Source organism: Erigeron canadensis, chromosome 1 (assembly GCF_010389155.1).
Source record: "Erigeron canadensis isolate Cc75 chromosome 1, C_canadensis_v1, whole genome shotgun sequence".
NCBI lineage: Eukaryota > Viridiplantae > Streptophyta > Magnoliopsida > Asterales > Asteraceae > Erigeron > Erigeron canadensis.
Window position 1 is genome coordinate 46,755,562 of NC_057761.1, and position 17,354 is coordinate 46,772,915.

General features: G+C 35.6%; 2 protein-coding genes across 2 annotated transcripts; both read right to left on the reverse strand.

Annotated features, from left to right (window-relative positions):
• Nucleotides 1-229: 229 nt before the first annotated feature.
• On the reverse strand, nt 230-5,772 carry LOC122611137 (plastidal glycolate/glycerate translocator 1, chloroplastic). The gene is made up of 8 exons (XM_043784115.1): nt 5,443-5,772; nt 4,130-4,445; nt 2,862-3,123; nt 2,342-2,457; nt 1,677-1,786; nt 1,245-1,422; nt 1,031-1,160; nt 230-534 (listed from the first exon to the last, which is right to left on the reverse strand). Exons 1-8 carry the CDS (start codon nt 5,740-5,742, stop codon nt 384-386), a joined length of 1,563 nt encoding a protein of 520 aa, XP_043640050.1. The 5' UTR covers nt 5,743-5,772; the 3' UTR covers nt 230-383.
• A 2,644-nt stretch (nt 5,773-8,416) lies between these two features.
• On the reverse strand, nt 8,417-17,116 carry LOC122609129 (CSC1-like protein At1g32090). The gene is made up of 11 exons (XM_043782191.1): nt 16,740-17,116; nt 15,199-15,351; nt 14,427-14,562; nt 14,080-14,181; nt 13,879-13,998; nt 13,685-13,765; nt 12,518-12,858; nt 11,613-11,858; nt 10,435-10,759; nt 9,674-9,907; nt 8,417-8,942 (listed from the first exon to the last, which is right to left on the reverse strand). Exons 1-11 carry the CDS (start codon nt 17,051-17,053, stop codon nt 8,610-8,612), a joined length of 2,385 nt encoding a protein of 794 aa, XP_043638126.1. The 5' UTR covers nt 17,054-17,116; the 3' UTR covers nt 8,417-8,609.
• Nucleotides 17,117-17,354: the final 238 nt, after the last annotated feature.

Consider the following 17,354-nt stretch of genomic DNA (forward strand, 5'->3'; position numbering starts at 1 on the left):
CTCCAGAAACCGACAACTTAAAAGAACTTGAACTTTCAAGCAAGGTTACTTTTGTAAGCTACAGACTATTGTTAGTCTGTCTTTTGGGCTGTTAATATTATCATGGTTTGTATTTACTGAGTTATCAAATTGGCATCCATCAATGGAAACACATAAGTTGATGATAGTTGTAAATCAGAAACAGGAGAATCTCTAGAGGATATAATAATAACTGCCTAACAGGAAAATCTCTAGAAGAAATGCAAATTCTTATTTACTTTGATAAATATATGAGGAAAAAATGAATGAAACCATATCTCAAGTAATTTGGGCCGAAAATGCAATACATAGTACACATTTACAGAAATTGAAGAACTAATATACATGGGAAATTTCTTTTCTTTTCAGCCAACGATAGCAAGCAAGCTCTGTCGGACAAGGGGAACTGAACAGACTAGTGAACCAAAAATACCTGTTAGACCGTACGCAATTGCACAAAAAGGCAGGGCTTCTGGCTCTTTTGCTGATAATGCTGCTGTTCCCAATCCATGTGCACTGCAACAATCAGTATAAGTTCCAAATTAGAAGGTGAAGCAAAACACGGGTCTGGACCACATAAATCAATCTCAAAACCAAGAGGTGATAATATCAACAATGGATCAATTTGGGCCGTGTTTTATCTCAAATGGGTCAAATCAATAAGTTCAGCTAAACATGAAATGGGAACGTCAATTTTTAATGTATTTGTCATCCTAAATTGTTATATTTGAAGAGTAACTTTGACTGTAGACATAAGTAACATGTTAACCACTTGTAAACATTAAAATAATACAAAAAAAAGTTTGCAGTTAAAACCAGCCCGACCAGTTTTGATTGGTACTAAAAAAGATTCATATCTTAAAACCTGTTTTAAAGATTATCCAATCCACCTATGTTTGAATCAACCCATCCCCACCCTTCCATCTTCAACCCCTACAAAGAACTTTGACCCACAACCAGCCATGACCATCTTGCCATCTCTACAAAAGAAGTCGAGGAAAAACAAGAATACCTAGACGCAGTTGCTATTCCACGAGCAATGGGATCATCAAATTTAAGTTTATCAAGAACCGCTTGTACGAAGTTCGCTCCAATAAGACCAGTCAATACAACAGCAGCAGCAGTTAGTGATGAATTGGCGCCTTCAATGAAACATGACATTTAGTAAACACATAAAGGAAGATCAATACAGTTTTAGGCTTAAACAAATTTAAAAAAGAGCTAACCTTCAAAAAGAGACACAATGCTGAGAGCAAGTGCTACAGTAATACATCTTGGTAGAATTGATATGGTTAACGTTGGTTCTAACCCAACAAGCCGGCCCAAAACTGCAGTCGAGTACAAAGAGAATAAAGTTGCTATGGTGATAGATGTGAAGATCTCAGCTGCATGACGCTTAACAAGCTGCCAGGACAAGAAAGAAATTTAATATCATATCAAGGAGTGTTTATCTATGTGTTTTGAAGCTGATTATGTGATTTTTTTTACCTTGTCTATAATAATATTAATAAACAGATTCTGCTTCTGATTATTCAGGAGCGAAATTATTTTATTTAGATTGTGAATTTGAACAAAACTTGTGATTGCTAGGTAACGTTAAATTACATAATTACTACTTATAACCTACGTCAATTAATTATGTCAAATACTCAACTTACCTTTCTTTGTTTGAACATTGAGAAAGCAAAAGAGAGGATAACAGATCCGAGAAACCCCATTAAAATGTCACCGGCTCCAGGGTTGGACGAGACTTTTGTAAGGTAATACCCTGCATAGGTTAATTCAGATATTAGACATAAAACAAAGAGGATTAGCAAACATCATCATATAATTTTTATATGGAAATTTCAAATCTACAGCTCCCAAAATGTGTAGCATCTCCCTTGATGGAAAAGAAGTTGAATTACCTTTTTGCCCATATATGACGCTAAATTTAACTACAAACAAGAACCCTGGGGCCATTACTTGTCCATTTGAAGGGTATGTTAGATATTTGCTAAAATATATAGTTATACTTTTCAAGTCCTAACTTCACAAGAATTACAATTTTATATTTCTCTTTGGGTTGCATTACCAGATCTAATAAATTCTGTATCAGGATCTCCCAAGTACGATTGAACTACTAGTCATTCTTTTTCAGCCAGTTGGATTCACTATACATTTCATTCTATTAAGAGAAAATTGGGAACTGGAACTGAACTGAAGGTTTCAACTTTTCCTTTTAACTTTTAACAAAAATCCTTGATATATACTAAGAAGTCAGATTACTGTTGAAATAGTATATAACATTTTTAAAAAACAAGAACCAAGTCAGAATATGTACCCAGAATTGGATAAAGTCCAGATTTCGAAAGATATCCAAAAGCAAATGCAGCAAGATCTGCTGCTAGTGCACAGCAGATAATTGGATGAAAAACCTTCTTCAGACCAGCTGGTAACCTGGTTACCATAAATCAACCAATGGAAAAAAATCAAGAAAGAATCCATAATATGCAGATTTAACGGAGGTGGCAAGATGGGTGGGTTGATTAGTAGGTAAAACAGGCCGAGATGGATTGACCCAGACACTTCTTTCCCTATTGCTTAAATACTTATAATTAATAGATATAGATAACTGATGTATTATATATAATTATCGAGAAATACTCGTATGCTATATTATACAATATCGATCCTTTTTTTAATGATCATTTGAGGAGGTCCAGTGGCTTTTGACACATTTGACCCAGTTGAGTTTGACCCAGTTGAGAGTTGAGACAAAATGTAACCCAAACCGATACATGTGAAGTATATGAGTTAAAATTGCTACCTCTAAGATATAAGTTAAAGGAAAGCGAGTTTACCCGGAACCAATCATGTAGCCTAACACTGTAGATCCTAACAAGAATGGCAAACATGTTCTAGCATTAGTTCCAAGCAGTTCAGGGTACTTGAGAGCTGCAACAAATGATGCAACAGAAATCACACTCCATGCAGCAACCTCTAGTGAAGAAAAAGGTGAAGGCTTTGCCATTGGTTCTGCAGCAATCATTTCTGTTTTAACCATTTTTCTAACAGCTATAGCTGCATATCCTGCAACTGCAAGTGAAGCTAGCCACCCTCCAACTGTAAACAAAAAAGAGTGATATAAAGTTACATATAAACAAATCTTTAAGCACACAACAGGAAGATGTAGTAACAGGCCATTAAGGACATTTTTGATCCATTTATTTGAAAATTGAGTCGTCAATTCAGGATATATTCTTTTTGTAGGAACGGCCAGTAATTCATGTTATATTCTAATAGGTCATACATTTTAAATGTCACCTAAGTGTACATCTATTGCAAAAAAGCTCCTAAATTGTCTTAAATAAAGGTTATACTGTTATACCAATTGTTGAAATAAAAAATTATACGGAGTATAAACATATTTGAAACACTAAATATTCACTAAAAATAGATATCAGCACAAAAAGTGTTTTGGCTCAACCACCCCAACCTGTTTCGACCGGTACAAAAACTCACCCGTATTAAACCTGTTACCCAACCCTCCCTACCTTTTCCCACCTCTGAATAAGAGACAATGTCATGGAGGGTCACCACATTTCCATGCAACCTATATATCTCAGAATAAATCCATGGCAATCTTTACCTATTTGCTAGAAAAGAGCATGAAGGAAGAGAATTTGCATTACCTCACAGTTTACCCTTTCTAAAAACAACATGGTAAGTTATATCTAATCCACGATTGTCATGAATTAGCCTCCCTATAGAATCAGATTATGAAACAATACAATTTAATGGATGTGTAGACATGGGGTGCAAACAGATCAAATGCATCTTGCATCCACTTGAATCGACTGCAATTAATATTAGTTATCAGAGTATATATGCATCTCATTGTTGCGTCATATTTGATGAGAACCACAAACAGCTAATTTATTAATGGGAAGAATACCAAACTTGGTAATAGGAAACTAATAAAATTCAAATTTATTCGCTAAATCAAACCTAACTTCACGACTTCTAATATGCCACACACCCTTAATTTTGGTAGCACAAGTGATATCTGCGACAAATTTGGATTAAGATAGATTTGAAGGAAGAAGCAAGATCAAAAGCAATGAAGTACCTAAAATAGCACAGATTTTGACTCCTGAAGCTGCAGGAATGTCTTGAACAGCAAGAGGCAAAATAACCAAAGAAGGGACATAAAACAAAGGCAGCCATCTTTGAATGAACAAGAGTGCAGGTTCAAAAAAGTTCACCAAAGCATTAGCTGCTGCTGGAATAGTAACATCAAGAATCACTAGAACAGTAAATATACAGAACATCCCGAAAAGAGCACTCGGAAACTTTATTGCAGCAGCAACAAATGCCTGTTTCAAGTACTTATCTGCTGCCAGTATGATCCCAAGTGAAACAGCCAGATGCACTACTCCCAATACCTAAATATACATACACTCGCTTAACAAAATATCTCAAACTTATAGGACAAGAAAATAGTAACAAACTTACACATACATCTCATCTAGGCTTTTGTAATTACATGTAATCCAATTTGGTCATTCAAATTATTTTTGTTCCATTATGGTCATTAAACATCCACTTTTTGGGTTACTTTAGTTCCATTAAATATGTAGGAGTTTCTCTTTCTTTATGTTATTGGACCGATTGCACAGGGAAGCAGGCATTTGCTTCTAGACCTAATGTCATAATGTCATATGATAGTAACGTACTTAGCTTGGTCATTCGTTATACTCAACTAAGTCCAAACATATTTATGATAACTCTTTTAAGTTTTAACGGGCTAATTTAGTGGTCACCCAATGACCAGTTTATTGCTTCATATAGCATACTTTTGAATTGGTTACTTATCAATAAGTAAATTAAATTAGTTGTCGCAAGCTTTTACTTATCAGGAAGTACCAAGCTATCTTAAAAAATAAAAACATATAATACCAAACCAGCCTATTTGACATTGTACCGAATAAAAGAGCTAGGTTAGTATGACCCAACATAATTGTATGCATTGCCTAATAAGGTCCTGCAATGTTTTCTACGTACCTCGTAACCTATACATTCGGGTTGGATAATACTTACTTACCTAACAAATGCTCTAATACTAACTTCACCAGTTGCATCTCCATTGCCCAACTTTTAAAAGAATATCATACTTACCAAAAGGGACTATGAACCTAATATGTAAACGTACTAGACATTAGAAATGTAACAAAATGTAACTTTTGTCCCTGATTTCCATGACCAAAATGTAACAAAAGCAACCCCACAAAACATACTTTTAAATGATCATGACAAAGCAGAAAACATACATTTAGTGATCAAACCCCAAACTAAGCTAAATACTTTCTATGTATAATTATATATATATATATATAATTTGTCTAAACAAAACCCGAAAAACACTAAACCATATTCACTTACAGTTTGCAATACATTAGAAACAATGCTACTATCTGATCCTGTAGATTTCACCAAAACCACCCTCTTTGACTGATTACTTCCAATACCCTGTTGCAAGAACTTTGACCCTGACTCATAAACTGTAACCGGGCCAGAAAGATGGGAACTTTTGGAAGCTTTGATGGATACATTTACTGGGCTTTTTTTGTTTTGATGTTTGTGATACAATGACCCAACAGATAATGTGGTTGAAAGTTGATGAATGTGGGTCTTGGGAAGATAGTTACAAGAAACAGAAGTGACTGATGGTGAAGCAGCCATTGATGATGATGATGATGATGATGATGATAAAATAATGTTGATAGAAGAAGAAGATGATGATTGAAAGATGACATTTTTGGAGTTTGAGGTTTGGATTTGGAATCAATCGTGTGGATGTGAAAAGATCATAGGATGTGAGGATGACTCAAGAAATGAGAATCAGATGTTTTGACTATTGACTCTTTTTTATTGGTATAATGCTATGAGCACCTCGCCACCCCTCTCCACCCTTTTCTATTTAATTTTATTTTCTATTTATTTTTAATACTAAAACATTTTATTTAATAAATTAAAACTAATACAACTTAAAAACACAATTAAAACACATAATTTTATTCTAACACACAAAAACAAGTAAAAAATACAACTTAATCAACATAAACAAACAACTAAGGCGCCGGCCATCCGTATTGCTCACAAAGGGCGCGTTTCTGCGCCAAAATCATCTCCAACATCGGCTCGCTGAGGTGATCGTGTGGCCTGATCACGAAGTCCATATCATTCTGTCGCTGTTGACTATGGACCATCCGTGTCATCTCCTCCTCCCGTTTCTTCCTAGCCTCCTCCTCCGCCATATAGCTATCCATCATCGCCTTCTGCATCTTCTCCTCCCGAGCTCGTTTTTTATCCTCATTGTCGCATTTCAACTCCGCGGCCATCTTCAAGAACTCCTCAGATGTAGTAGAGGCGGAAGTAGCAACCTGCTTACCCTTAGCTTTACGGCGGGGTGGCACGGGTCTAGCAGCATGTACTGGTGCATCCATATCGTTCCCACCCTCTTCTTCTTACTCCAACTGGTCCTCATTCAAGTCAATATGGACCGATGCCTCCCCGGATGAATGTACATTGACATTTGACCCTTCCGTTCTTGCCCTTTTGCTACCCGACTCCTCACAAATCCCCTCCAAAGTAAGAACCTCCGACCATTTCGGCCCTTTCCTCAAAACTTGCCATGTCTCTACATACGGAAACCCGGACTTGTTATTGTATTTCCACATATACAATGCCACGGCCGCCTTAAACACATCCTTGTCATTTTGGCCACTCATATCTTACTTTTCTTAACATTGTAGATACCACAAAAACCCGACACCTTATGCTTCAAATCCTTCCATTTCGACCGACACATTTTCGGGGTACGTCCCAAATCACGTTTCAAGTGTTCGTCCATCTGAAACTTCACCTTCTTCCAAAACGAACCCGCCGTTTGGGCGTTTCCGACTTATGGATCCTCGGAAACGTTTAACCAAGCTTTTGCCAAACACACCTCTTCATCCTTCCCCCAATTTCGACACTCTCTTTTACCTTTAACCGAGACTTGGGTCTCGGGTATTGCTTCCTCTTCTTCTTCCTCGACCTCTTCTTCTTTTTCTTCTTCTTCTTCTTCTTCTTGAACTTGTTGACTTTGACTCGCGAATTGTGATGATGAACCACCCGCGAATTGCGAAAACCTGGGTTGATTTTCATTCGCAAAATTCATAAACCCGGTATTAATTTGTTGGACACTTAACAGGATGGATTCGAAAAACAATGGATCCATTCCACTTAAGAAATCATCAACGGGTTGTGGCTTATACAACAGAACAGAGAAAGAAAGAAAGAAAAAAAAAAGAAGAAAAGAAAGAGAGAGAGAGGAGAAGAGAGCCGTTGTGGTGGGCCCCGGTGGCTTTTTTTATAATTATTTTTTTAACCTAGTAACGATCGAATGAAACGGCAGAGGAATAGGCACGACGCTCCCCACTTTCCTCCCCACCCCACCGGTACCGGAGGGTCGGCGCCGTGTGCCAATCGGTACCGGTTCCCTCCCCTACCGAATCCGTCCAGCCTTAGTGTTTAACATTTTTAATTAAACATGTATTTTTAAATTTAATTAACATATTTTTATTTAAACTCAAACGATACCCGCGCATTGCAGTGGTGATGTAATGGCGGAGACAGTGGTGGTAGCAAATGGCGGTCGTGGTGGCGGAGATTGGTGATGGTGGTGGCACCGGTACGGCGGCGGCGAGTAGTGTAGGTTATTGATGTAATTTGATTTTGATGAAATGTTAAACAAAGAATATTTGCTTTATTAAATTATATAGATATAGATAAGTCTCCGCGCATTGCAACCATGAGAGATAAAGAATATAGAGTTCATATCTATCAATTTTTGTAGTTCGACTTAAGGAACTAGTGTGTCAGAAATGAGTGATGCGATGTACTGATCTTGTATGTGGAAGGTGGCATGTCCGTTGTGGGATACAAAAGGAGATGTTAATCCACAGGATTTGATGTTTAAACTTTCAAAAATTAAATGTAATGGGCCTAGTTGGTTTTTTTTTTTAATCTCCCATGTGAAATATTCATCTTACATCGGCAACACAAATCTTTTGGTAAATATATTGATGTGTTCCCTCTTTCTAAGATTCTCATCAGTTTCAACGCCTGTTGTTCCAGAGAGACTTTTAAGCTCTTCATATTTTGAAAAAGTAACTTACTTCACTCGACCAACAGGACCTCAAGCTCGGTTGGTTAAGGCCTAAGAGACTAGTTCCTTTAGGCCCGAGCATATGCCATGAGTGTCAGTGCCACTATCTCATTGTGTAATGTCATTAATAGATCCTGGAGTGTTAGGATATGCACTTATACGCTATAATTTTTTCGATGACTTCCTTGGTAGTGGTCTAGTGGAAAACGAAAAAACAAAAAATTTCAGTAATTATAGTACATGCACAAGCTGTGTTTTCGAAAGGATAATGCATACTCTAGCTCAAAACTCCGGATTAACTGCTGACAGCTCAATACACTAAAAAGATACAGTCAGGTTAGCCATGGTTACATAAGCTACATCTAGTCATGGGTCAGACTAACTAAAGCATGGCAGCTCAGTGATGCATCACATCCACATTTAGGGCTGATGTTCTGTGGTGTTGTGTTATACTTTCATGTTCAACCACAACTTCAACATGTTGTATTCTAGTAGAGACTTTGTTTTCTTGTTCGTTTACAGGTGATGGGGAATGAGAACGGGAACCAGAAATAGGTTTGGTTGGTACTTGACATGGGATTTGAGCTCGGTTATTGTCAATTCCAAGCTCAAACAGCTCAAATTCTTCAATTGAATGTAAAACCGGATGTAGATAGGCATCACACAAGTAAGTTTTCATGTCGTTTTCAGGTTCAGAAACCTCATCTTGCAAGTCCTTCTCCAAGGCTTCCTGAGACCCACAAGAAAACAAATTTACACATCAAGTTTAGAACAAAATGGTGTTTGCTTCTTGCTAGGAATTATAACCTCGGCCTCAACATTCAAAGCATACTTCTGGTTTTTTTATGGAGTGATTAGAGGTGACAAACTTCAACCCATTTATTTATGAGGTTATTTTAAACAGAAATGTGTCAAATACTTAAATGTAGAATTGCCCGACCAGCCTGACTCGCCTAATTTTCCACTTCAAGGAGTTTTGTAAATTGTACGACTATAAAAACCTGCCACTTCAGATGAAATCATAACTTGACCTCGACAGTCAATCTTTATGCACTTATTGAAATAATTTAGCTTTTGTAACCAAAGGACAAAAAAAGTGTTCAATTAACCTGATCCAACCTGTTAGTAACATTTACTACAGTTATCACTTATCACTTGTTTCGACCCCCAGCCATTTCGACTCGTTAGCCAACTTGTCAGATAGCCACCTCTCGGAGTAATAGAATTTTGTAATCATTGTCCAAATGACTACAAAATCCAATTACATTTTATAAAGTCAGAATCTTGACCGTCGAAATTGAAAATGACAAAATACCAAAACGGGAATATATTTACTACGGAGTATCTTTTATCTTCTCAACTGCAAAAACTCTAAAAATTTCGCTGAGTATGCCAAGGTTACAACTGATCTTTGAGATCACATAATGCTTTTTTGTGCATATAAGATGACTGAGCACTTACCTCAAGAGGATATTTTCGGAAAGCAGGTTCGAAGCGGTTCTTGCAGTATTTATGGAAGGTCAATGTTAGAACTGGCAACACGAGAAGAAAAGGAGTAGAATTTACTGCCTTTTTTGTGCTAAGGAGTCCCATCAAAAGAAGCTGAGATATCAACAAGCTCGCTAATATACGAGTATGAACATGTGGCCAGAATGCAGCAGCACTCTCATATCGTTGATTGTAGACGTTAATCACCTGCATCAGTATAAGAAATCAAAATGACACTTCCACTCTTCATCTGAGAAACTATAAACTACTACGTGGACATGTGGAATATTTGCAGGTGTACGGATGTGCAAATTGAAACTGATTATAGAACACTGAACAATTAAAACCAGATAACTAACTCTAACAAAATGGGCCGTGGAAAAAGGTGCTTGGATATAATTTCTTTGTTAAAATTGTTATCACCAGATAGTCGCATGTTAGCAAGTTCTGGTTAGTATAAAGTATAAAATATATGACATTTTTGTGCAAAGAGTAGAGACACTTTGTGAACTAAAAATAATGATAATACTAAAATTCTAGCAAAATAGGTTAAAAAGGTACATAATTTAAGTTACTTTAACCTCAACTGATTAATCTAAAACTGATTATAAGACAGCTAGAAAGAATATGGTTATTTAATCATTAAAACAGATCCTTGTGACTTCAAGTTGCAATAATTAGATAATCTGTTTGAAACATTCCAATCCAAACACTCTAAAGTAAGTAAAGTATACCTGGTGACGATAAACGAAGTATGCGAATGCAAAGAAGATAAGTATAAACGGAAGAAGGATTGGAGTAACTACAGCATACACTGCACCCATAAGAAAGTATAGTTGAAGAGAAGGAATAGCTTCAGGGAAATCTATGCTTTTGGGTTTCATAGCCTTTTGTTTATCTCTTTCCGTTTTTACAAGTAACATGTTCTTGAGATGAAACATAATCAAAGGCTTCAACCGAAGAATCTCTCCAGCCATGCCTGCCCACCCATCAACCATTATATACGTAATAAAGAAAGTTGCCTTCATAGGAATAGATACTCCAATAGTCCTTGGAATCCTGTTAATACATATATAGTAAATAAACAATTAGAATTTATCATGTAAGATCTATCTATTTACAGAGTACTATCACTTAGTCAAAGCGCATGAATCATTCACCCGTTTTCCTCATCAAATATGATCAGGAAAAATGACGCATATAATGTAATGATACAGCTTAGTATAAGAAAGATTCCATTGTCACTCTGGTATGAAATTTAAAACAAATAATGCTAAAGTTTACCACCAAAAGTTATCTTGATGGTACTTTAATATCAGGTAAACCTTTAATTACTAAAATGATAAATTCTCCTAAAGATTAGCCTAAAATCCTCCTAAAATCACAAAAATATGACATGTGGATTCCACTAATTCTCTTTACTAATCTTATCTCTAGATTTTTCCAAATGTCATCATCTTGTTATTAGAAGGATATTTAGGTTGATTAATTAGGAGGATATATCATATTCCCTAACGGGTTAAAAAGGTTGGCTGAAAAGTAAATATGTTCAAAAGGGCAGCAACTTCTAACTCATATAATCTCCAAAATCACTATGTTAAAAGTATTAAATTATTATGGTTATATTATAAATGTTGAACCTTGAAAGTATTAGATTATTATTGTTATTTTATAACTGTATTTTTGTTTATTCATACAAGATTTTGAAAAATGGTAGGAAAAAGTGTCTGTAAGTTAATGCAACCCCGCCTATCTTGATACCTACTGATGTGTGTTTTGACCAGAACCTGTCTGACCGGTTACCCAAATCACCTGAACCACCCATATTGCCACCACTAAAAAAGAGAAATATACTCTGTTGTGTTAAGGTTCGTTCATAACTTTTCTTTTATGGAAGGGAAGGAAACATTACTGGGTGGGCGATTCGTGAAGGAAAGAATTAAGCTGCTCTATTGCTGTTCCAGTTGCAATACTCCCCAAGAAGACATTCACCAGCATAAAAAAGTAGTACTTAGCAGCTGTACTCCTTTCCAATACAGAAAATGCAACATGCCCCTCGATTTTTGACATAGTCATAAGTATACCAGGAAGAAGCCATAGGAATATCTTAAGAGCAAGACCAGGCAGAAAACCTTGAAGGAAAGACTTGATAAGACCCCTGCACACATTCCAAGAAAGTAAAATCGTTATTAAGTGTTGACCAACTACTCCGTCCATCGAGACATCTAAGAGAAGAGATGATAGTTTTGACCCAATTACTCATGAATGGGTCGATTGGCTTATATTTTATCTCTAACGGGTCAACAGATACCTTCAAGATATTTTAATTCTGAAATTGGGTTGGCAGATGCCCAAAGGGTAGTACATAATACCCCACCTAAATCTTTTTTTTTCTTTAATATAATAAAAGATAGTTAGTGACATATTATGACTTTCTTTTTAGGCATGTCATATACAATCTTATGTAGGATACACTGATTCAACTCCTTTAACTTGTACTTTCATTTCATCCTCTAACCTTATATAGTTTTTACTTATTTCTTAATTTTTGCTGTTTTTTTTCTTACCATAGTCATTCTGTCTTTTAACGGTGTCAAATACGATGATTCAATCTTAGCATGTCCTAAATGAGATTTGCTTTGTTCCCGCTCTCAACGCGCGGGCAAAACCTACCTCGTTTATTAAGAAAACAAAATAAAATGGACCATAGTGTTCAGGGCCAACCCAACCCAGCTTTGACCCTTGCAAAAAATTACCAACTTACCGAACCCCATCCGACCCACCCACTTGCCACCTCTAACTGAGACTTACACTTACCATTCAAGAACGGGCCTGAGGAAGGGAGCAACTTTTTCAAGACCATCAAGATTGGCGAGTGACTGAACGAATGCAATCGGTATTATATAGAAGAACACTAGAGCAAATACTGCTAATGAGATAACAAGTTTACGGATGGTTAAAGAAACAAAGGGTATAGCCAGATTTTTCCAGTATATATCCCGAGGTTCAGGGGCCCAATCAGTCAACCATAGGATCGGGTTTTTGCTTTGCTGTGTTTGAGCACACACAGCTGCACCCCATCGAGAGTTGAATGATACAAATGCTGCTGGCAAAATGCTTTTTGGGTCTTTGAGAATTGTCTGATGCTCCATTGTTAACTACTATTTCAGCAGGATAATATGAATTAGACTATATAACTATGACTAAGAAAACAACATTCAAATAAAAAAGGGCTAATGCTAAAGGTGACAATTTCAACGCACAGAATTGTGAATATGTCGACTTAGGTTATGTAATATATCTCCAACTATTAAATACTTCCATGGTTAGTTTGCAGTTTCAAGTAAAACCAAAATCATATTTTTGACTTTTTAACTAACATGCTCTGTATGGATTTCATTACAAATTGGACACAAAAACACATGTTTCTTATCGTTATTGCACAAAAGTATAAATTTCAAAATAGCATATTAACCCCGAATGTTCAAAAAGATCAGTCCAGATTGTAATTGGAATCCAGTTCATTTTACCTTAAAAAGTCGAGATATGAGATGTATATCTGTGTCAGAACAACTAAGCAGATACAACACGTATATAGAGTCTAGAGGTGGCCATTTCGGATCATTTACTTATAAACACTTGGCCACTGCTTTTCATTTCTAATGATTCAAATATGTTGAGCATTACTTCAGTAAAGGTGATTTTTTTTGTAAAACTCAAATTTGTTGAGCACTTGAGCAACATAAAGGTCACTATAAGATGGTTTGTATAATTATAACAGCTCATTATTACTATTAATCAAAAAAAATTCAAAAGGATGATAGAAATATGTGTCTGTGGGCCAGCAGAACGGCCCTAACCCAACCCAATATGTTTCAACCATACAATCACCTCCTTTGATCCATTAAATCATTACCCAACCGCCCTAAGTCCCTGACCCATTGAGTAGCCTCTTTTACTCAAAACAGAGTAATAGTCACTCACCTTTTCATCGAGTTCTTTAATCTGCTTCTGATAGTAATCTATGCAATCCACTTTCTTGCCCCAAAGTCCAAGGAAGCCCGTCTGAGAGTTCAAACATTTGAAGTGTAAAATATTCAAATTTTTACTACTTATCAGATGTCTTATACTTTTCATGAAAATTGTACAATTTCGGTGTATAAGAGCTACCTAACTACCTTTCTTGTTGGACGTTTTGTCGGATGTCTTTCAAACTTAAGGAGGTTGTAATCTAATTTATTTTGCAGTTTCAGTCTTTTCCTTACCACTCTCGCATATTTATTTGCATTGTAGACAACCTGAAATTAAATTGTATACCACGAATTACAGAGCAAATTATACACGCATTCAGGCAAATAATATGGAAAATATTAAATTACCTGGTGACAAAGATAGTGAGTTGAGTGATTTTTCTTAAAAAAGTGATCTACGGTATCAGATACAGAGTGGCCCGGGATATGAGGCACATTTTTAACCAGAACCTGAAAATATAAAGTCAGAGATGATAAATATCCATATTTGTCATCAAATGCGAACTCCGCTTTTGAATTCTTATTTCTAACTGTCGAAAATCTTTGAATTTTAAATATAGCTGCAATGCTTTATTCAGAACTTACATAAGTTATGTTAATTCTGAAGTTCAAATAAATTTTTACCACCTTCAGAAGTCAGATACTCAGATGAACTTTTAGAAAACTGAAGTATGAAAAACTGTGCATATACATACTGTGAATTGCTCAGCTCGTCTACTTTTAGAAGCCAAAAAGCTCAATCTCATTGATGAGACCACATCATACTCCTTGTAGAGCATATAGCATGTCCAAAATGTGAACAAGTACATCATTGTAATGTGTGCAAAAAATCTGGAAATCAGAAGATACAAGATGAGGCCCGGAGATAGTTTCTAGTAAAATATATAATCATGGTTCCTCGAGTCATTTGTTGTGAATAGATTTAAGAAATGGATGTAAACATATTAAAAGAATGTTTGAGCCACAAGGGTGGTGGTCTAGTGGAAAAAGCTTGGTTTTTAAGGGTGAATATACCTAGGGTAAAATATACCCCCTTGTGGATCTGATACCTAGGTTAACCAAAAAAAGACAGCAGGCTTAATGGTGAAAACAGCATTTTGCAAAGGATATAATGTAATAGTAGTACTCATTCTGGGTAAACATGTTAAAAGAATATTTGGACCACAAGGGTGGTGGCCTAGTTGAAAAAGCTTGGTCTCTAAGGGTGAAAATACCTAGAATAAAATATACCCCCTTGTGGATCCGATCCTAGGTTAACCAAAAAAAATACAGGCTTAATGGTGAAAACAGTATCTTTGCAAAGGACATGGAACATAAATATATTTTCAGCTATTTTAAGGAACATACTTTCAAATTGAACACTGAAGGGCCATTGTTAAAAGTTTATACTTTTAATAGGAAAGGGGACTGTTTAGCGGCCAATATTACTCAATTGGATACATTTCTTCATAAGCAACATAGACTTACTTTGGAGACTTAGGTTGAACATTTGATATTGAAAGCTTATCAATGTCACTGATGACCAAATCTTTGGTGAGGAAAAACAACATCCCACCGGATGCATTTACTGGAATAAGAACCAATAATATGACTATAGCCGCTGGCCCGAAAACTTTTAAACTGCAGATTAAGTAGGATGATGTTAAAGCAGTTAAAAGTAAACGAGATGTACTTCACTCTGAAAATAAAATTAAGTATGAAAGAATGTAGAGGTGCCATTCAACCCATTTACTTAAGATGGGGTTAATTCAGGTTACATTTAAATTCTTGGTTCAAATGTGTAAAATAATAACTCGGCAACACAAAAAATAACCGGATAAATCTCTCTAAGCAATTTCATTCAAAAAAGATTGTATTATCTTTAAAATGATATAATCTTTAAAAAATCATATCTGACCCATCTATTTATGTCTAAAGAAAATACAGTAACTTTCTAGGAAAGAAGTATTTCAAGTCAACCCAAACTGATCTATACTAAAGATATCTGGTCTGACCCAAATTTCTTTTTGATTGTTTACCCACCTCGCGTCCTCGCCTGACCCATCCGTTATACAAGGAAATAAAGCTTGTTATTTCTCATATATTGAGATATAACATAATAGTTAGTATAACTTCAATAGAAGTTCTTATTGCACAATAGTCACAACTTATCAATAATGTGGTCACAACTCAAGCTAAACTTCACACTAGCTGAAACCGAAATGTTTTCCATCTTTGGTTGTCCCACATTAATAGTTTAAAAACTTGTTTGTTATTTGAAACAAACTTCCAAGTGTTCTATCATTATCAAAGGTATTTTAGACATCGACTACTAGATCATTTCTCTAAAAACATGTGGAGACAAGTGTCACCATGTAACAAAAGAAGTACCAAGAATCCCAAATTTCTCAAGCTTGTAAGCAAACTATCACAATTATAAAGTTGTTACCTGAGAAATTACCTCAGGTAATTTATTAGCTAATGTACCAAAAAGGGAAGTGTATGAACAATAGACAATGTACAGTTTCTGATAGTCAAAATCCCAAACTTATTTATATAAATTTGCTATATAATCTAAAAATAATTCCAACATGTACAAAACCCCAATAAAACAGACCGACGTATCCTAGTCTTCAAGTATAACAGCAGTAAAAATCTTAAATTCCACAAAGCTATTCGAATACTTTCCAAAAATATACTTAAAGTTGAAAAATAAGCTCAGTAGCTACAAAATAAGAGACAAAAACTTGGCCTAAAAAAAGCTTTATAAAGACTAGCAAGCTAGGGGGCAAACACAAATTCACAATCTTGTCAAGAAAAACAGCATTAATAATCTTAAAAGAAAACAGCGGTTAAAAAAAAAAAGGTGAAAGATTTAGAGTATGAAGAAATACCCAGGAACAAATTTACAATCTTGTCAAGAAAAACAGCATTAAATTTACAATCTTTTCAGGTAAATAATAACAATCTTAAAGAATAACAGCGGTTAAAATAAAAAAGGTGAAAAATTTAGAGTGAGGATGAAATACCCAAGAAGATAAATCCTCAAGAAAGCAGCAGAATCAAGACCAGCATGTTCAATAAGGTCAGGCTCTTTCATTCTCAAAGCTTGTGGCATCCAATTAAGGAAAGTAAGGTAAGTCTTGTAATTAAGATTAACAAATTTACTGACACCACTAGTGTTCCTTGTTGGGCTGTTTCTAGAGCCAAGAATGTACCATTTAGTGAAATAAACTCTGTCATTAGCAGGTTGGATTCTAAGTAAAGCAAAAGCTAGTAAGAATGCAAAAGCTGTTATTATGTTTATCATTGCTGATACACCTATATCACCTAAACTTGCCATGGCAACTTAATTGTTAGATTTTTGGTTTTGCTGTTAAAAAAAGAAAAAAGATTTTGGTTTTGGTTTTGGAGGTGGTGAGAAATGAAAAAAGGTGACTAAACTGAAAAAGAAGAGGGTGGGTGTGTGATGTAAGAAGAAGAATATATTTGATGTGTGAAAGTGGATTTGTGTTTTGTTGAGGACAGGTGAAAGGGTTCTATCAACAGGTGGGTGGGATTTTAAGTTTTTTAAATAATGCTACTTTATACTCGTACTACTTTATTATAATGTCGACTAAAGTCTCGAATATTATTATTCTTGA

Excerpts from the sequence above, each read along its gene's own strand:
- LOC122611137 (XM_043784115.1), bottom strand. The coding sequence starts at position 5,742 with ATGGCTGCTTCACCATCAGTCACTTCTGTTTCTTGTAACTATCTTCCC. Across the intron at positions 4,446-5,442 it reads TTTCTAATGTATTGCAAACT|GTATTGGGAGTAGTGCATCT; the intron begins GTAAGTGAATAT and ends ATGTATATTTAG. Across the intron at positions 2,458-2,861 it reads GGCTACATGATTGGTTCCGG|GTTACCAGCTGGTCTGAAGA; the intron begins GTAAACTCGCTT and ends TATGGTAACCAG.
- LOC122609129 (XM_043782191.1), bottom strand. The coding sequence starts at position 17,053 with ATGGCAAGTTTAGGTGATATAGGTGTATCAGCAATGATAAACATAATA. Across the intron at positions 10,760-11,612 it reads CTTCACGAATCGCCCACCCA|GATTCCAAGGACTATTGGAG; the intron begins GTAATGTTTCCT and ends ATGTATTAACAG. Across the intron at positions 9,908-10,434 it reads ACTTCGTTTATCGTCACCAG|GTGATTAACGTCTACAATCA; the intron begins GTATACTTTACT and ends ATACTGATGCAG.